General features: G+C 44.2%; 1 protein-coding gene across 5 annotated transcripts; it reads left to right on the forward strand.

Annotated features, from left to right (window-relative positions):
- Nucleotides 1-1,281: 1,281 nt before the first annotated feature.
- CANX (calnexin) lies at nt 1,282-18,995 on the forward strand. Of its 5 annotated transcripts, none has more exons than XM_072347993.1 (15): nt 1,282-1,352; nt 8,338-8,523; nt 8,984-9,057; nt 9,435-9,493; nt 9,825-9,966; nt 11,233-11,314; nt 12,092-12,284; nt 12,744-12,933; nt 13,757-13,870; nt 14,359-14,515; nt 14,846-15,061; nt 15,454-15,573; nt 15,669-15,798; nt 15,930-16,024; nt 16,603-18,995. In XM_072347993.1, exons 2-15 carry the CDS (start codon nt 8,341-8,343, stop codon nt 16,654-16,656), a joined length of 1,809 nt encoding a protein of 602 aa, XP_072204094.1. In that variant the 5' UTR covers nt 1,282-1,352; nt 8,338-8,340; the 3' UTR covers nt 16,657-18,995. The 5 variants fall into 5 exon arrangements, with proteins under 5 accessions (XP_072204094.1, XP_072204093.1, XP_072204095.1 ...); XM_072347992.1 differs by having other exon boundaries at nt 1,334-1,402; XM_072347994.1 differs by lacking the exon at nt 1,282-1,352 and adding an exon at nt 1,403-1,436.
- The last annotated feature ends 251 nt before the right edge of the window (nt 18,996-19,246 follow it).

Below are 19,246 nucleotides of genomic sequence, written 5' to 3' on the forward strand. Positions count from 1 at the left end.
GCTTTCAGGGCTGCCTGCCTGTGCCATGATTCAGCAGTCCTAAAGGGAAGGAATGCCTGCTTTTATTGGGAGAGGGTGGGGTTGAGCAGGAAGGCATGTGTGACTGCGTGTGTGTGTGTGTGTGTGACTGCCGGGACTGTGTTTGTGCATTGCCTTCCCAGAGCTCGTGTGATTGGAGCACAGCGTGCTGCTGCCCTGCAAGCTATGCTGGAGGTAATAGCCCGTTTCAAAAGAGGGACTTGGAAGGTATCTGCATTTTGCTCAGGGAGGAGATGGAGCGTGCTAAATTAAACGCCTTTGTTACCCGTTAGAGCATTAGTTTCTTATTTAAGGCGCTCGGTACCTCACCTGCTGCCGGTCTCTCCGCATTTGGGCTGGCCGTAGCTCAGCTGACAGCGAGGCACGGGATCCAGCTGGGTGGCCTCGGGGTAAACTGTGACCACTGGATCCCAAACTTCAGCACAGGCGGGATTTGCTGACCGCCCTCATTTATGCCGAGCCTTATTTCCGAGCAGTGCCGGCATTGTCCTGACGGGGTGGAATTTTCTCTGCGGGGAGACTTAACGCTGCTGACTCACCGCGTGGGCTCAGAGCGGATCGACGTTCGCAAAGGAAACCCCCCTTCCCTCCTCCCTGGAGGCCACAGCCGGCACCGGGACGCCCCTCACCCCGACACAACCGCACCGCTTCCTTCAGGAGCCCGGCGGTACACGAGGCCCGGCCCCACACCCCGCATTGTGCTGCGCTCCGTGGCCGCCCTACAGCTGTGACTCACAGACACACTGATTGTTTTCCTAACTGGTTTTAAACGCTTTCCAAGGGGTTAAAGAAACACCAGGGAGCAATGGAGGTGAACGAGCTGTTTAACGTAACGGTGCCCAGGCCGCTGTCAGGCCCTGCCTGAGCCCGGGCAGTTCGGGCAGTCCGGGCAGCTGCCGGCACAGCAGCGAGCGAGGCCGACCCCGCCATGCGGCCAACCCCGCCATGCGGCCATAATGCCGGGCCGGGCCGCAGCCCCCGGCCGTGCCCCCATCGGAAAGAGCGCCGCCGTGTCCCCGCCCACATCTCAACGGCCTCCCTCGGCCAGCCAATCACCGCGCACTTCCTGCAACCCCACCAGCCAATAGCAGCGCTCCACGAAGGGCAGCGCCGTTGGGGCGTGTTTTGAGGCGGGCGGGCCCTTGAGCGGCGGCGCTTTCAGCCACTCAGAGCGCCGGACTGGCGGAGGGGCGGGAGGGCGGGCGAGCCGCCCGCCAATGGGAGAAGCGAAGAGAGGTGGGCCGGGGGGCGGAGCTGGCGCGCAATAGATAGGCGGGCGACGGCGGCGCTGGGCGCCTGGACACGTGACGGAGGTGAGGGCCGGGGGCGGCGGGAGGGGCTGCGGCGCTGCTGGGGGCGCGCGGTGAGTGTGAGCGCGTCCCGCACGGACAGACACGGTGCGGGGCCGTCGGGCGTTCGGGGCTGCGGGGCTCCGCGGGGTTCGGCGGCGCGAGGCGGGCGGGGGGGGGCGGCGGAGGCGGGGTGCCGGGCCTCGAGCCTCCAGCGTGGGCCTTGTGGGCAGCGGGGGGAGTCCCGGAGCCGCTGAGGGAGGGATGTCTGCGGCCCAGGGGTGCGGGGCCGCCCCGCTGCGCCCTGTAGGCCCCGCGGCTTCTGGTAGGTTCTGCGGCCTGAGGGCGGGCGGCGCTGCGGCCTGTGCGGGGCCGGGCGGCACCGGGACTGCTGGGGGGCGGCGGGCGGGATGGGAGCGGGGCGCTGACTGCCCGAGTGTAGGGAGAGACCGGCGTGAGGGGACGAAGAGGCTGAGGAACGGGAAAGAGCGGAGCCCAACAGGTGGGGGGTGAACTTCCACGTGCCGTCCTGCGCTTCGGAACTTTCTAGGCGGTGGAAAGAGAAATGCTGCGGGTGATCTCATTTGGAAGGGAAGCTGCCGTGTGGTGGTGGCTGCAGTTACGTACAGCTCCGGGCTTCAGCGGTTGTGATGTTAATTAACGCTGCAGTGTTTCTGCAGAGCAGCGTGTCAAACACACCGAGTTTGGATGGGGTTTGTCAGGTGCCGGAGCTCTGGGCGCCGGGAATAGATGTTTGTTGAAATTCAGTCTGTTGTTTAATGCTTGTCAAGTAGCGATAACCCACATATACTACAAGGAGATAACAGAACTGTAATAAGGTGTGAGATAAGTGTTAAGAATATGGGCTAAATGGAAGTTAAAATGTATTACTCCACAAGCACTTCAGGTGCATGAGAGTGGCTATTGCATTACGTGGGTTTATTCAGAATGCTTAGCCCTTTTTTTTAGTTAAACTTTAGTGTTGAAGTCTCAATATTTTCACTTACTTTATTTAAATATAGGTCTAATGGAGACTATTTCTACATAGTAGCTGACAAGCCGGCTATAAGATGTTAGCTGATAAGATGTTAGCTGCTTCCTGGTGTTGGCTGCCCTTTTTGGAAGAGAAGCCTAATGCAGAACAGCAAGGAAGCTCACAGCTTCCTCTAGATTGCCCTTTCATTCAATGTGTTGCAGTATTTCCCCCTAAGTAAATGAATAAATCCTTTACTGAGAGCACCCTGTGACTTGTACTTAGCCCTTCCTTCTATTTCCTTTCCTGGCCTTTCATTTTTCTGCCTCTTGCAGTGAACAAAATGGCAGCCTGTTCTTGCTGGAATCAACTCTGTAGCAAGACAAACCTGGATTGATTTCTAGGCATGATCTCAAAGATCTTGAGGCGCCTCCACATTTCTCCCCACCTACCTTAATTTCCCTTGCAGTCCATCTGTTTCATGGCCAAGAAGCCTTGCAGTTCTGCCTTTGTCCTCCAAGGACTTCCAGTTCTGCGGGGATCTCTGTGCTGACAAACAGAACATGGTGTTTTCTCCCTTGCTGTTTCTGCAGCGTTGTACATTATTTTTAGAAGCTGGCGTATTTGAAGTGCTTATTAAAGGCGAGCTTTGCTGTCACCTTTCACACCTAATCTCTTGGTTTGTGCTCCTTGCAGCCCAACCAGGGGAGCTTTTTCTGTTGCTTGTGGGGGCTCCATGTTTGGCTGATCCCTTCTCACAGTAGCAGTGTGTCCTGCCCACCCCTCCTTTGTGAGGGGGGGAAAAAAAGCCAAACCAACGACACCACCCACGCGCAGAACTCCAGCCTGTTGAAAGGAAGGCAGGGCAGTGCCAGAGTCTGACTGCAGGACTGAGCACTTAAGGGGAAAATTTGCTCTGCGTTGTATGAGCTGCTGTAGATATGAACATAATTTCATTATATTCCTCTCAGAGGAGCGGTGGGACACTGGTTGCTGAAATCACAGTGTTTGGCAGTGAAGTTACTTGTCTAGCTTTGCTGTGGAGTGTAGATCTCCCAAGTCTGCCTAATGAGAGCCCTCTCTGACAGGCGTGGATGCCTGCAGTGTACCTGATACCATGGCATAAAGCTGATGCTGCTGCTAGCAGCTTAACGTCCTTTATCCTTGGCTACTTGTCCTGCTATAGCACCTTTTGCCTTTGTGTACTGGACTGGAGAGCTGATGACAGGTTAAAGCAGAAGGGCTTTTAGCCATCTTAAATTGCCTGCCCTGCTCACCATCAGGCAGTTGCTGTGACACAGCAGAGGAGGCAGGATGTGGAAAGTGAAGGGATCTCGAGATGTCAGAGATTCCTCTGCTCTTCAGTGGTTTGAGCTTTAAGGAAATATTGGACTACCTCGGGGAGTAGCCGAGTCCTGCTCAGAAATAATGAGAATGTTGTTTGGAAGGGAAGAGGTGGGGGTGAGGATGGGGCGGGTATTGGTCCCTCCTTTTGATCTCCTGGCAGTTTTGTTTGAATGTACTGACTTGTTTGTGCACTTTTCTTCCACAGCCCTCGTCATGCATGAAGGTGCACTGTGCTTAGTTTTGCAGTTGTGCTTCCTTGGTAAATACAGCAACAAAGTGCAGTAGTGAACACAGGGCTTTGCTAGTAAGTCTTGTTGCTTACATGCACTCAAGTCAGTTTCAGCTGCTGACTGAGATGTTGCTGAAATAAGAACTGATAGTGCTCTCCCAGTTAAGTTTCTGAAGGGTAGTTATGGTAACTTGTGTGATACAGACACTTCCCTTCAATGCTTTGCTCTGCAGTACCTTATTTCAAAAGAGCTGTTTTATCTGACAGGGTCTTTTAATAGAAAACTTGGTGACACTATATATCCAGCAGCAATTCAGCTGTAGTTATACTTTGTGCAATAGGCAGTGTTAAGAACTGGCTTGATGAGCCACTCAGATGTGTAACCAAGGAGATGATTAAACTGGTTTTGCAGGCTCTGCTTAAACTGTCGGGGAAATAACTTTATAAAGAGTACATTCTGGAAGTACGATAGCAAGGACCTCAGACATCCTCTGTGGGGGCCCTCTCCACTGTGTCCTTCCTGCTGCATGTGGTGGTGATAACTGATGTATTGATCAAGGCTTTGCGGTGTTGTGCCACTCATTAAGAAGAAAATTAGACTTTATGCCCAATAAAATAGGAAAATTAAGTCTGTGAAGCTGCATGATTTCTTGAAGGCTTTGGAATCCGAAGACAGCCATCACTTGGTCCTGCACTGTGAGAGCTGTGTAAACAGCTGTGGCAGGCAGCTGATGCTGTCTCTTCATGTCCACTTTGGTTTAGTTTTTACTGATCTAACTTCATGCAGTTCCAGGTGTCTGTTTCCAATGCTGCCATACATTGCAGGGGAAAATGCTTCAGCCCTCTGCCAGGAGCTGGTGAGCAGTGCTGGGGAGGCAGTGAGCCTTCTGGTGTGGGAGCTGCCTGAGGATGAGTGCTGTGATGGCACTGGCAGTCTTGAGCTCTTCCTGGTTATTGTCTGGTGATGGCAAATGGCAGCATTTTTCCCTTCTGTGCAAGTAGCGTGCTGATGGCTAGGACTGTCCCAAGACCTTATTTAAGAAAGGAAGTTCTTCCTCTGACTTGGAAGTGATGTACTGAAAACGGGAGTTGCTCTCTGGTGGGAGACCTGCTGAGCTCACCTGTTACAAAGGGCTTCTGTGTTATTAAATGCTTGGGGCAGCTGCGTGGTCAGTGCACCAAGATTGGTAGTGCTGCATGGTGGAACCTGAGGAACAGAAGTGCAGGGAGAGCATCAGAACTGGGAGCTGGACTCTTCTGCAGAGGAGGAATCTGATCCTTGTACAGGCAGCGGCTGTGCTGCTAAGGTTAGACTGTGCACCTACACCTGTAGCTGCTGGCAGCTCAAAGCTCCTCTGGAAATTAGTTTTAAGATTATCTTTTGTGAAAACTGTTTCCTTTTTCTATTGCCTCCAGTTTAGGAGTAGCCTCATTTACTACAGGATCATCTTTGTTGCGTCTCCAAGGCTTATGTGCAGGTGCTACTTTCTCCTGTAGCAATGTTTGTTACACATGTAGCTTTTAAAATCTCAACAACCTGTGCTTCACTTGGGAAGTGGTCAGGACAGCTTTGTGCAGTTTAAGTTGTATATTTAATGTATACTGTTGCAGTTTGTTGCAGGTGAGCAGAGTGACGAACTCTGCCTGACCAGTGGCAGTGCTGGAGGTGCTCCCAGTCTGTACTGGGTGTGTGTGAGTGGCATCCTGAGCAGAACTCGGGAATGATTTCATACATAGAAGAGAGCTGTTCATGATGCCCCTTATGGGGGTATAAGCTTGTGAAGACTGCTTTCCAATTGCTATAAACTTCTCTTAGGGGTTTTAGCTTTTATAATTGAAAGAAATAAGCTCTGAGAAATTTGAGTAGGTTGTACTTGCAGCCTGAAGTGAGTTTTCCCCGAGCCTCCAACTCAGCTGGGGTTGGCTGGGAAGTGGAAAGCTGAAGGGTGGGTCCCAGTGGTTGCATCAGGAGCACTGATGTGCAGAGCAAAATTGCTGCTGTCTGTGCTTTGTGGGACATTGGTGGACCTGACTGGTTCTACCTGAATGCTGTGATAGAATTTCTGGAGCAACCCTGCATGCAATAGCAGACTGTGTGGCCCCATCAATTAGCCAAGCAAGAAGCTCTTTTACCAAAGTCCATTGGCTGCAGACAAGTATTTCTCAAGGGCTCCAGTTGGGGTGGGATTAAAAAAATGGGTAATAACTCCACATGGAGTCTGTACTGTTGCAAATGTCTGGGGGCTCATCTGTATCTTTAGCCAGAACTTCCACTACTGGCGGTGAGGTCACCAAGGGGATTGCTTACGTGCTGTATTGCTGACATCCTTTGCGCAGGCTTGGGAGGAGAGGAGGCATGCAGAATAGGAAGGCACTGTCTTACCTTTAACCTTGCTATATTTTTTAAGAAGCATTTTCTCATCATTCTTCTGAACAGTGCAGTGGTTGTTCCATCTGCATGGGAGGATTTGAAAGCAGTTACAAAACTTGGAGTCAAATTCTACCAAATTTAGCTCTGTTAGGAATGCGTTTGGTAAGACAAAACCCAGCCTTTCCTTGGAAGGGCATCCCAGTGCGACCTCACCTGGAGTTGCTTGAGTCACCCAGGGCACAGTCCAGAGCTTTAACTGTTGCTTCTTCAACAGATGTTTCTGGCTCTTGTTTTTTTCATCCTCTGCTCTCCCTGTGGCCCTACTCAGAGCACGCTTCCTATGCAGGAGAATTTCAGCTTCTGTTGATTCTGATGTTTACTTGACAGCTTTTGTTCTTTGGCTTTGTATTGTGGTTCCCACATCTGCAGTAAAGATCCGTGTGCCTCTGTGCAGCCTGTAACTCTTCTCCATTCTGACTGTACTCTGTTCATTAAAACAATAAAAACAACCCAAACAAAGCAGGCTTTGCTTATATGTAGGAACACTAAAAGTTTGTGTCAGCTGTTCATGCTGTGAGCTGATTCCTTTTGGCTTGGAGCTGTTTTGGTGCAGTTGCCTGAGCTGTGAAGGGGAGGGCTGTGGGCATGGATTGAGACCATAATCCTCGAGGCCATCACTATTGTTAGGGAACAGGCTGTGACTGCATGTTGCTGTAGTGACAAACTGGACGTGACCTCAACACAAGTCTCTAAAATGCAGTTTAGTTGGAGTAATAAAACATCCCCTCTGTCATTAGAAGCAAGTTAAAGAATAATCTAAGAATGGTAGATCTGGCATGCAGTGGAGTTGTGGTACATGGATAGTGCTGATAAGCTGCTAAGACTGTAAATGCTTTTAGTTGCCTGAACATGCTTTGGAAAGTAGATTTGTTTTCTAGCTCAAACTTACGCCCCTACAGGCCTTATTAACTCTCCTTGAGTTATGTTTGTAAATCTGTGGGACTGCAGCCTGGGGCAGGAATGTGCAGGAAGGAGAGAATGTTTAGTTTGATAATCTGGTTCTAGAAGGAATCAGTCTCTGCTACAACTCTGGAAAGAAAATATTTGGAATGTAATTGAAAGGAGCAGATCTCCTCCTTGCTGTGAGCATCACATGTCTGTCTCTGGTGCTGATAAAATGATGAGCAGCATGGTAGGAGTCTTGCTTTCTACATCCACCTAAAGGTGCAGTGATTGAGTCATTCTTTTTATGTTGTTTTACTTACAGAGATCTTCTGAGCTCGAGTTTGTGGAGGTCTGCTATGTTTTAGTTAGGATGACATGCTGGGCATCCCATAATTAATTGGTGTGATGTTTTATTTCTATAAGATTTCTGCATTAGATTTTTTTCTTCTTTGATCATCCTGTTAAATTAGAGATGAAATTAACTGCCTGTTGAACAGCGGGATTTCTTCTGGGTCTACTTCAGTATCCAGCTGCTCATAGACGCCTGCTGAACAGTATCAGTGACTGCTGGCAATCTGTCTAGAAGGAGGTGTGGGGAGGGGGACTGATGGATGAAGGTACTGATGTCCTGTGTATGAGAACAAGAAAAGTACTGAACTGAGGTGGAAGATGGGTTGCTTTGTAGATGCTTGAAAGAGGTAGCTGGTATTTATGAACTGAATAGAAATACCAGTGTCAGCCTGTCGCCTTTAGAGTTCCTCACAAACAAGAAGTGGATTTGCACATTTGGATTTCTTAGATGTGTAAGTTGTGTTGCAGACATGGCTGTTCTTTTCATGGGCTGTGGCAGTGGAGGGGCAATACTGGCACTCCAGCATGAACTGCAGATCTTGCCTGTGTGCTGCTCCAGTCCATTAACATCTCTTTTGTATTTAATGCACCTTTCAGTTGTATCTTTCCCATTTTCTCAGCTGTCTTAACCAGCCAGAAGCAATAAATAGCAGAGCTGAGAAGCAAGTTTGTACCTCTTTCAGTGGTGTGACTTGGCACCTCACCCGTTGCCAGAAAAGCTCATTCTCTTAAATGAGAAGTAGTGCATTGCTCGTGTGTGTGCTTAACATCTTTCCCTTTCTTATTTATTCAGATAATGGAGATGAAATGGCTGCTGTTTGTGACCCTTCTAGCTCTTGGGACTCTTGCTGCCCAGGAGCATGATGTGGGTGATGATGATGGTGATGATGTCATTGATATTGAGGATGACTTGGATGATGGCGTTGAGGAAGTAGAAGACTCAAATCCTGAAAGCAGCACTCCTCCCCCAGCTCCAAAGGTTTGGCATAGGTGTTCTTTAACATTTAATTACTGCTTGTGTTTTGGCTACTGTCAGTCTGATCAGAGTTGTCTTTACTTTGCTGAAATTTAATGTATAGTGATGCTGTTAAAGATCACTAGCAGGGAGTAGGGTTTGGAATTTAGCTAAGCTGCTTCCTGGCTATTCTCATCTGACCTGCATCTTCTTCCACAAAGACTTCAATGAATATTTGAAAACTGAGGTGTAATTATCAGGCATTAATGCTAAAGTTTCTAGCTAGATAAAATCTTCAGTTCTTGTTGCAGAGGAGAGCACAGTGGCTCAGCATAAGCAGCAGTGTTTACAATGTTTCTGTATTTATGCTGCCAGAATGCTCTAGGTGCTGTACAGTGTGGATATGGGATGTGAGCTGTATATGCCTCTACTGCTTTAGAGGATGTGCCTTGAAAGGTTCATAAATACCTCTCTTCTCCCCTAGGTTACTTACAGAGCACCAGTCCCAACTGGCGAGGTGTATTTCGTAGAGTCCTTTGATAAAGGAACTCTGGATGGGTGAGTATAATGTGAGGGGGTGACTGAACAGATGAAATCAGAGTATTATGTGAAAGGGAATTCCTGTTGTCTGTTACTGAAAATCAACAGGCAACACGTTACGAGATCAACTAGTTTTTGTTTAGGCTCTAGTAATAATGGGAAGAGAAAGCCCATATTTTACATATGCTTTAATCTTTCTCATCTGACTTTGTGTACTTGCTTCAGATTCTGAGGCAGTGAGTGATCCTACATAAAGCTGAGGACTTGGCAGGTTTGGGATAGAACTTGGAATCAAGACACACATGGGGTGTAGTCACAGGACAACAAAGAGCAGGGGTTTTTGTGTGCATAATGAAAAAGTATGAGTTTCTTACTGTTGGATGCTTGTTTTCTAGATGGATCCTTTCCAAAGCCAAGAAAGATGATACAGATGATGAAATTGCCAAATATGATGGTGAGTCCTACCCATATTTTGACTGGTAGCTGTTTCTGATGTCATTTTGTCTGCTATAAAGAAGAGGTACAAGTCTGTTCTTCTTGCTCCCTGAAATTACATTCTCCCATTTTCTTCAGTGAATGTATACATGGTTAACAATATAAAGTGTGATCCTGATTCAGATAAGATTTCCACTTTGAGGTTTTAAAATAATTTTTAGTGAAGATGTTAAGCCCAGTAACTTGAAGGCGCCCTGTATGAAGATAGCGATGACTTTCTTGTTTACGATTGGGCTAAGGTGAGATTGTATCAAATGGGTTTTGCTAATACTTGGTTAATTTTCCTCTAGGTAAATGGGAAGTCCAAGACATGAAGGACAGTAAGCTTCCAGGAGACAAAGGGCTTGTATTGGTAACACGAGCCAAACATCATGCGATTTCATCCAAGCTTTCAAAGCCTTTTGTATTTGATACCAAGCCCCTTATTATACAGTAAGTAAAAGATAACTTAGTGTTCTGTCAGGGTTGTGACGTGATAGTAGGCTGGGATTTATTTTGTAACTGAGCTTTTGTTGGCTGGGGGGTCCAGATGACACAAGATAAACGGTAACCTCTCATTATACAATTTGAGTAGGAGTAAAATAGCAATCCAGATCCCTCTAGTGGGAAGTTAGGAACACAGTGGCCCCAACTGAAGCCTGACAGAAAAAGTAGTCTCTGAAAGACAGAGTTGGTAATTAGTCTCTGGACTTGAATTTCTCATTCACCAGAACAGGCAACTGATTTCTGTGCTGCTAATTGTAAAAGTCCATGTCCACTTGGACAAGAGCTTGTCTGTGTGTTTCTCACTGTATTTATTCAGTGAAGTGTCCACTTTTGAAGGTGGAGTGGGCAGGGTGTTAAGGGTGCGCTTGTTTCCGCCTTCCTTTGTTCTAGTGCATCTGCTGTGGAAGATGAACAACTTGCCTAGTTCTGCTGGGCCATGAGTGATGTAGAGGAATCTGCTTGCATGCATGTTAGACTAGTAAGCAGGAAAAGAATCTTTCAGTGACAACAGTTGAATTGTGGGATATTACCTACGTTACCAGTTTTAAACATCCAGTGATCCAGTTCATATTTGTAGAAGATTATGAATCGGTCACTTTACTTTGCATTACTGTTTAGTTTTGGCTCAAAATGCATGGCTAAAAATAAGTTGAAGTGGTCACTCACTTCAGCTGCTGGCATTGAGAGAGGTTTGAGCATGCTTAGCCTATTCCTGACTGACATGCTTTGCCTTTTTCAGGCTCCTTGGCATCTCTAAATATACTATTGTATGCTTACAACCCTAAGGGGAGTTCTTCTAGGATCCAACTGCTCGCTTCAGTCATCTTACAAATTGAGTTGTCTGTCTGCTGTAGTGGTTGTGTGGAAAGTAATTGGTTCCCCTTAATCTCCATTGCAGTCTCTTACATACTTGAAAAACCTTTTCTTCCCTCTACTTCTGGATCATAATCTTCTAGACTAATGCTCAATTCTTTTAATCTTTTCTGTCAGGTTAAGTCTTGTAAATCCTTGCTTCTCTTCGTTTCTCAGGCCCTCTTGAACATCTGCTTAGTCTCTAGAGTGCAGCATGTGTTTTTAATGTTCACTTTTGATTTGAAACAAACAAAACCGAAATAGTCTTACTCTGCAATTTTCAAGTATCAATTCAGTCATGTATTATGAAGGTAAATGTTGCTTGTGTATAATGTGTTCTTAATTCTCTGTCCAAATAAGGTATGAAGTGAATTTCCAAAATGGAATAGAGTGTGGTGGGGCCTATGTGAAACTGCTTTCAAAAACACCTGAATTGAATCTGGTGAGTGCTGCTCATACTGAGTGTTATCCATGGACCGAAGCAACACAGCTTTTTTCTTTCTAGAGAAACCACTTTGGTAAAGGCAGTGGGGCATGTTTAGGGTCTGACCTTCAAACTAATTTGGGCTCATCAGTTTCCCAGTATTTTCAGTTGGAGATGAGAAATACTGAAATTTCTTGGCCTCATAACTGCGTATAATGTAATTCTTAAAAGGCACCCAGAAGACTACTTGGCTATCTAGCCAGTTTCATGTGTGCATTGAATCTCAAGATAGCATCAGCCAGGGCAAATAGACTTACAGTGATTATATTCAGTTAAGTCTGAAATTGAGGCAGGATATACCAGCTTGTGTGTGTAAATGAAATACATCTCAGCTCCACTTCTAATGATGCTTATTCTTTATGTGAAAGAACGTCACTGAATTTGGCTAATAGTATCTGATATTTCTGTTAGCGGCTTTTTAGTCATTTTTGTAGTGTAGGGATTTGCTTAAAAAATAGTTGTGTAATGATTTACTTACCTTGGTATCAACACTTGTACAGCAGTTTTTTTCCCCACCATGAAAGTAGAGACCAAAGGTGCAAAATGAGGATGCTAGGCTAATTCTGGTCTCCTCTCAAGGAGTTTGTAATTGTGACATAAGTTTTAGTCTGGGAGCCTCACTGTCTTTGATACAAAGTTGCAGACAATTTCCAATGCACTGAGGGTTTTTATGGTGGGCATTAGTTGAAGTTGTATTTCAAATTAATGGCATTAAGTTTTGCATTGTTTTTAAAGGATCAATTCCATGACAAAACTCCATACACAATCATGTTTGGCCCTGACAAATGTGGAGAGGACTATAAGTTGCACTTCATCTTCCGGCACAAAAACCCAAAGACTGGCAAATATGAGGAGAAGCATGCAAAGCGTCCAGATGCAGACTTGAAGACCTACTTCACTGATAAGAAGACACATCTTTATACACTGGGTACGTTGGCTGCTAGCTGCTATTCATGTCAATAACTACTTCTGTGTTTTCTGAATCAAAAACTCAGTGAACAGATGAACAAACAGATCTTTGTATGAATATACCATGCAGCTAAAAACCACTTGAAAGCTATGAAGGCAAAAACTAGTCTTAGTACATAAAGGCTTACTTTTTCCTTGCAAGAAGTTTTGATTCATTTAAAAAGTCACAGGATCTTAAACTAAACAGATAAAGGAGAGTTGTATTTCAGAGTAGTTCTGAGTAACTTGGTATGAGAAGTATTTCTGTCACTGCTTATATTTAGACTTCATGGGAAAGGTTCTTAATTCATAAAAAATAGTTGCTAGGTAGGCAGTAGCTCGGATTAGCGAAGTTTGAATTGTACAGCAGGAATGAGAGATACTTCAGAACACACTTTGTATCATCTGTGCAATGGCTGTATTTCCTTTTTCTTTCCAGTTTTGAATCCTGATAATAGTTTTGAAATTCTGGTTGATCAAATGGTTGTCAACAGTGGGAATTTGTTAAATGACATGACTCCTCCTGTGAATCCACCCCGAGAGATTGAGGACCCAAATGACCAGAAGCCTGAGGATTGGGATGAGAGACCCAAAATCCCAGATCCAGATGCTGTAAAACCAGATGACTGGTAAGGTGTTGGAAGAGTGGGAGATCTTGGCCTGATACCTTCAGCCTATCCAAAGTCCTCAAATGATGTACAGAATCTTGAGACTCACACTTGTAAACTTTTAGTTACAAGTTGCTTTAGGCACACAAGCAGCAGTGCATTAAATAAAGGCAGAAAGGGTTGATTTTTCTGTAGGAATAACTGCTCTTGTGCTGCCCATAAATAAAGACTGCTGAAAATATCTATTAGCCAATGCAGTCACCTTTGATTTGCTTAGAAGATAGGATGAAGGTATAAGTTATTTGTGCAGTGTGCAGCTAAAAGTGACTGAAATACCTGACAGCCTAGGGCAGAAGCTGGTACTGTTTTTTGTTCTTGAGCCTGTGCTCTGTGAGTCATAGACTTGATTGCAAGCTCAAATACATGTTTCCAGTGACCATCAGGATATGGAATTTGCTGTGATGTGCCCTTTCTAGATTGGTATTGAAAAGTACTATGTGTTAGCTGGAGCTATAGGCTGTGCTATGAGAGGTATCTGCAGGTAACAGGCTGTAAGTTAAAACGTTGTGTTGTGTGTCAGAAGTAAGGCTGGCTGATAAATCAGTGGGCATGCTGAAAGCCTCAGAATCTTGCTTTATGGTTGTTTTTATTATTATTATTTTTTGCATATTGATATATTAAATATATTTAATTATTTTATATATATAATATTTTATATTAAATATATTTATATATTTATTTATATATATTTATATATTTATATATTTATATTATATATATTATATATATATTATATTATATATATTTATATTATATATTAAATATATTAAATTCCATCTTCAAGGGATGAGGATGCTCCTGCAAAGATAGCAGATGAAAATGCTGTGAAACCAGAGGGCTGGCTGGATGATGAACCAGAATATGTAGCAGACCCTGATGCTGAGAAGCCTGAAGATTGGTATGTTTACTACCTGTTATGAGTGCAACGGGTATTTCTGTGCTGATTTGACAAACAAAAGAGTAACTGGTTTATTGTTCTCTAAGAAAGTTGTCAATTCAGGCATCTTGCTTCAAAAGAGGAAGATGAAATTAATTTAAGGAATTTCGTTATTCTCTCATTTATCTGCACACTGGTCAACTGCTTTGTTCAGATTGCAAGCTGATTGAGTCAGGGATGTTCATCTTCCAGTTGTACCACACTGGAAGGCATCTGTGTTCAGGAACTAGCTTTCAGTGAGCTTCTGTGCTTTCAAGCACTACAGTTCTGTGATTCTGTGTGTGTGAAATACTTTTGTGGTGTCATTATCTTTGGACCTATGCTACATTTAGCTTCAATATCTCCATTTTAAAGTAGGAATTTTAATTTTCACAGAAATTACATATGCTCTATGTTTTAATCTATATAAAAACAAGAGGCAGACTTGAAGATTGAGGTTTTCCTTTCAGGGACGAGGATATGGATGGTGAATGGGAGGCACCTCAGATTGCAAATCCGAAATGTGAATCAGCTCCTGGCTGTGGTACCTGGCAGCGACCAATGATTGACAATCCAAACTACAAGGGCAAATGGAAACCTCCTATGATTGATAATGTGAACTATCAGGTTGGTTTTATCACTGTGTAAACTCCTGCCCAGTGCAGCATTTCTTTTCCAAAAGTCAGAGTGATTTAAATTCAGCAGATGTCATTAATAATAAAAAATACTGTCGTGGTCTCACTGTGTTTTCAAGTGGACTGTTTCAAAGTACTTGCTTTCTTGGCTTCACTTTTTCGTAACACTCATGAAACTTCATTTCCCGAACCTGTAGAGTCACACCTATAAATATTATAATTTAGTGTAATGAGTTTTTCTTCCTAGCTGAAATAGGCTGAAAAGTGAAAATGCAAGCAGTATACCAGTAGATAAGACTTGAATATCTTTTGTCTTTCCTAGGGGATTTGGAAACCCAGGAAGATCCCAAACCCAGATTTCTTTGAAGACTTGGAGCCTTTCAAGATGACTCCCTTCAGTGCTGTGGGACTTGAGCTATGGTCAATGACTTCTGATATCTTTTTTGACAACTTCATCATCTGTACTGAAAGAGCAGTGGCTGATGATTGGGCTAATGATGGATGGGGACTGAAAAAGGCAGCTGATGGTGCCGCAGAGGTGAGAAACAAAGGATTGCATACTTCTGACTGAAACAGCACTGCTGCCATTTTGGCTCAGGCTTTATCAGTGTTGATCAATATATAACTTTAGGTGCACAGGCTGGGGATTGTTAAACCTAATTAGAACCTTTAATTTGTAATTATGGTAATAGTTACTATTAATGGTAATGAGTGTTCACTGTTCTTTGAAGCTTTTGCTCTGACAGTTCTGTTAACCATACGCTAGTTCTTAACTTATAAACTATGGAAAAAGTACATGGGTTAGCATTAACTTTTTGAAGTACGAAATGCCATGTTTGGGGATGCAGGAAGCCTATTGGAAAAAAAATCTGTGATCCAGACTTAACTGCTGTGACTTGCTGGGTTTTAATGGTCCACTGTATCTTACAGCCTGGTGTTGTGGGCCAAATGATGGCAGCTGCTGAAGAGCGTCCTTGGCTTTGGGTAGTGTACATCCTCATTGTGGCTTTCCCAGTGTTCCTTGTTGTCCTTTTCTGCTGCTCTGGGAAGGTATGCATTTCCTCTGGTAATAAGCGTAGTGTTTAAGAAGCAATTCAGTGTAATGTGCCTTACCTTCATGACTAATGCTTTTTTTTCTTGTTTAGAAGCAACCAAGTGCTGCGGAGTACAAAAAGACTGATGCTCCTCAGCCTGATGTGATGAGTGATGAGAGAGAGGAAGAAAAAGACAAAGGAGACAAGGAAGAAGAGGAGGAAGCAAATGAGGAGAAGCTAGGTAGGCAAAATAGATAATAGTGAGACAGATGGAGTTCTCTATCTGAAACAGGGCAGACGTAGTATCAAGCCAAGGGTGAAGGTGAAAATCTTAATGACAAGAAAATGAATGAGATTTCTTTCCCCCCTTAGAGGAGAAGCAGAAAAATGATGCTGATATAGGAAGTGCTAGTCAAGAGGAAGAGGAGGAAGAAGAGGAAGAGGAGGATAGGAAACATGCATCAGAGGTAAGAGAACACTTGATTTTTAAGGAAAGTCTTTTTCTATGCCAAGAAAAAATGCACAAGCTTAGCTACCCTGGTTTTGTATGGTGCTCTTTTCCAGTGTCAGAACTCCAGAGAATTTACTCACCCACAAAATAGGGATTGCTGTGGCCAACCTCAGCAGAGCAGGGAACCTTGCAAAAGGCACTTGCCATAGACCCTGCATTGTGGGAAGAGTAGGATTGTGTGGAATGCATCTTCTTGAGGCAAAAGGCTCATTCAGCTTTGTGTGCAGTCAGGATGTGACCTTTTAAGTGCTCCATTGACATAATGGATAACTTAGAAACGGGTGGAGTGTTGCTTGAACTTAAAGGGATTTGTGCAGCTGCAGCAGTACTTTGAGCAGATAATGTAAAGTCACTGTGAAAATGAGAATTTGTTTACCCTGCATGGAAAGGAAGGTGTAGTAGCAGCAGAAGATCCTTCTAAAATCAAATTGTATTGGAGAGTTGCAGAAGTAAATTGTTTATAGGTTTGTTTTAAATGGCTTTTAGGAATTAATTCAGATTTCTTTCATGTTTTCACACCTCATTTTCTTGCAGGAGGAGGAAACTGTGAATAGATCACCCAGAAACAGAAAGCCAAGGAAAGATTGAGGGGGGGTGGGGAAAAACAAGAAAAAAAATCCTAAGAACTCAATCTGTGTGAATTTTTTTTCCAAAACATGGTTCTGGGAGAGGACCTTGGACACCTTACATTGAAACTTGGACAAACCTCAAGATTTCACCATCCACAGGTTCCAGTCACACTATCCAATGTAACGGAGTGTCTAGCAGTAAAATACTTGCAATCCATCTGTTATAAAGAGCATCATTCCTGTAGAAAGAATGCATTTAATATAACGGGCTGTGGATTTTGGAATGTAACATGACTAACCTTTTCACTTTTGGTTTTAAATATTTCTTTTTTTGTGTTTTCATGTAGATTGGTAGAATTTTACCAGTCTCATATCTTGGCTTAATTTAATATGTTAATTAGTGAAGAATAACAATGAATCTTTAAATGCTAGATGATGAAAAAACAATGCAGTTTTATAACTAGTTTGTTTTTGTTTTGTTGTTTTGTTTTTTTACAAATGTGCAAACTCCTTTGTGGTGTCTTTCTATCCCTAAAAATCGGTAATTATCTGAAGAAAAGTTGTCAATATATTTGGCAATGCCTCTTCCCTCAAAGGGAAAAAAAAGGGGAGAGAGGGGATCATGTGTGTGGGGGGAACCAGTAGTTAAACTTCGTTCCTGGGGGGAGCTGGGAGAGAAGAGGTGGGGGTTAGTTGGTGGGTCTATGGATCGTGCACTCTTTGCACAGCTAAAGCCCAATTAAGTGTTGACAAATGATGTAAGATTTGGAGTGGGTTGTCTTAATGTGGCATTTAATCCTTCAGACCTTACAGTTAATGGGTTTTGTTAGTTCTTCAACTCTGTAAAATTAACAGGTTGTTGGGGGGCGGAGGGGTAGTGTTAGACTACTTTCCCTTCTCCCTTCTCTTCAGCCACTGATACTTTCCTTTCTCTGACTACACAGCTTTTTCTGAGTGCAGCTTTGCCTCAGTTGCTGGAAGTGCTTCATGTTCAGCTCATTGTCAAACTCTTTATTTTTATGGCTAGGCCTACTCCAGGGTCCAAGCACTGGATAGGACAGTGTCCCATATCCCCACTGTTATCACTGTATGTATTCCTATAGGAATGGGAGAAGTGGTCAGGTAGACAAGCTAAACTGAGTGTTTAATAAGGAAAAAAAATCCCAAGCTATCAGTATTTGTAGGTGGGGAAAGAAGCATGTGGAATATCTTAAGTGGTATGTGAAACTGTTAAGTCTTTCATCTGCTTTTCATGTAACAAATGCATCCTAAATTATATTGTGAATGTTAGGGAGTTTCAATTCCAGCTGAATAAATTTTTTTAAAGCGTCGAGTCTACCATATGATACTGTTTCAAACACTTGTGGAATGCTGGTGGTCACTACAAGAGCATACCTCCAAGGGTGAGATCTATGTAACTTCATTACACTGTACCAAATATGTTGGGGTTCAGATGTCTATACAGATAAGCTTTCGTTTGTTTAGAGTGAAATTAAATGTCCTGAAATTACTTCTCTTGCACTGAATTTAAACACTCCAGTGTTGTTTGGTCATAGGTAATAGTATGGGGAATAATTCCCAGGGGCTGTGAGGGAGGGGGTGGGCGCTCCAAACCTTGCAAGCAGTTTAACTCATTACTAAAGGCTTGGGGCTTTTTTTTTGTTTGTTTGGATTTCTTTTCTTTTGTACAAATGCCTTTTGCTGCCTGTCCTTACATTGTATCCCTTGTTTGTTGTGTTTGAGATATTAGTGACCACAAACGCATAGCAGGATTTCTTGATACTTTTTTTTCAGCAGTGTGCAAATAAACTATTGTAAGCAAGATACTGGAAGTAATTTCAGACTTCTGTTGGGAGCTATTGCATGTTTAGAATGCCTTTGCCTGTCGAACACCTGGTAAATACTGCTCCTGACTGCCAAATTAGCTTCTAATCTGACATGGGAGATGTCACAGCTTAAGCGTCGCTATTAGTTTGCTCTCAGGACTGTCCTTCTATCAAGGAGCAGCTGCTGTCTATGACTCGGTCCGTTGAGATGAAGTGTATGTAGATGGTTTTGATCCAGCTATAACGTTTTGAGCACAACAGAATTCTACTAATCCAACCGTTTTTTATCTTAATATGCAAATTGCCTTAAACTCCTGAACAGTTCGTGTGCAGACGTGTTCTTTCCTCGCATCACAATGGAACTCGAGATCTGCTGTCAGCTTTTAAAATAATACTAAGGCGAAACTGAAGTCTCCATTTGCTTTGCTAAATCTCCTGAAGAGGTCTGTCTGCATGCTATGGCTTTATTTTTATTTCTAATCCCATAGTGTATGCTTAAATAATCACTATAATAAATTAAGACTTTCTGAAACAGCTAGAAAACGCACGAGTTCCTTCTTACGCTGCCTTCTGCCTGGGCTGGACGTGTGCAGCCTCAGCACCGCTCTGCTGAAGCGGGGGAGGAGAGCACAGGGGTTGCTCGTGGTGCTGCAGCGCGGTGTGTTGAAGGCGCCTTCCTGCCGCTGACCCCACTTCCATCCCTCGCAATGAAAGCCTGGCGCGCCCGTCCTGAACCCCCCTGAGGACCAGCGGCGCCCTGCCCCCTGTCAATCACCGCATGCT

The sequence above is a fragment of the Excalfactoria chinensis genome, chromosome 13 (assembly GCF_039878825.1).
Source record: "Excalfactoria chinensis isolate bCotChi1 chromosome 13, bCotChi1.hap2, whole genome shotgun sequence".
Taxonomy (NCBI): Eukaryota; Metazoa; Chordata; class Aves; order Galliformes; family Phasianidae; genus Excalfactoria; species Excalfactoria chinensis.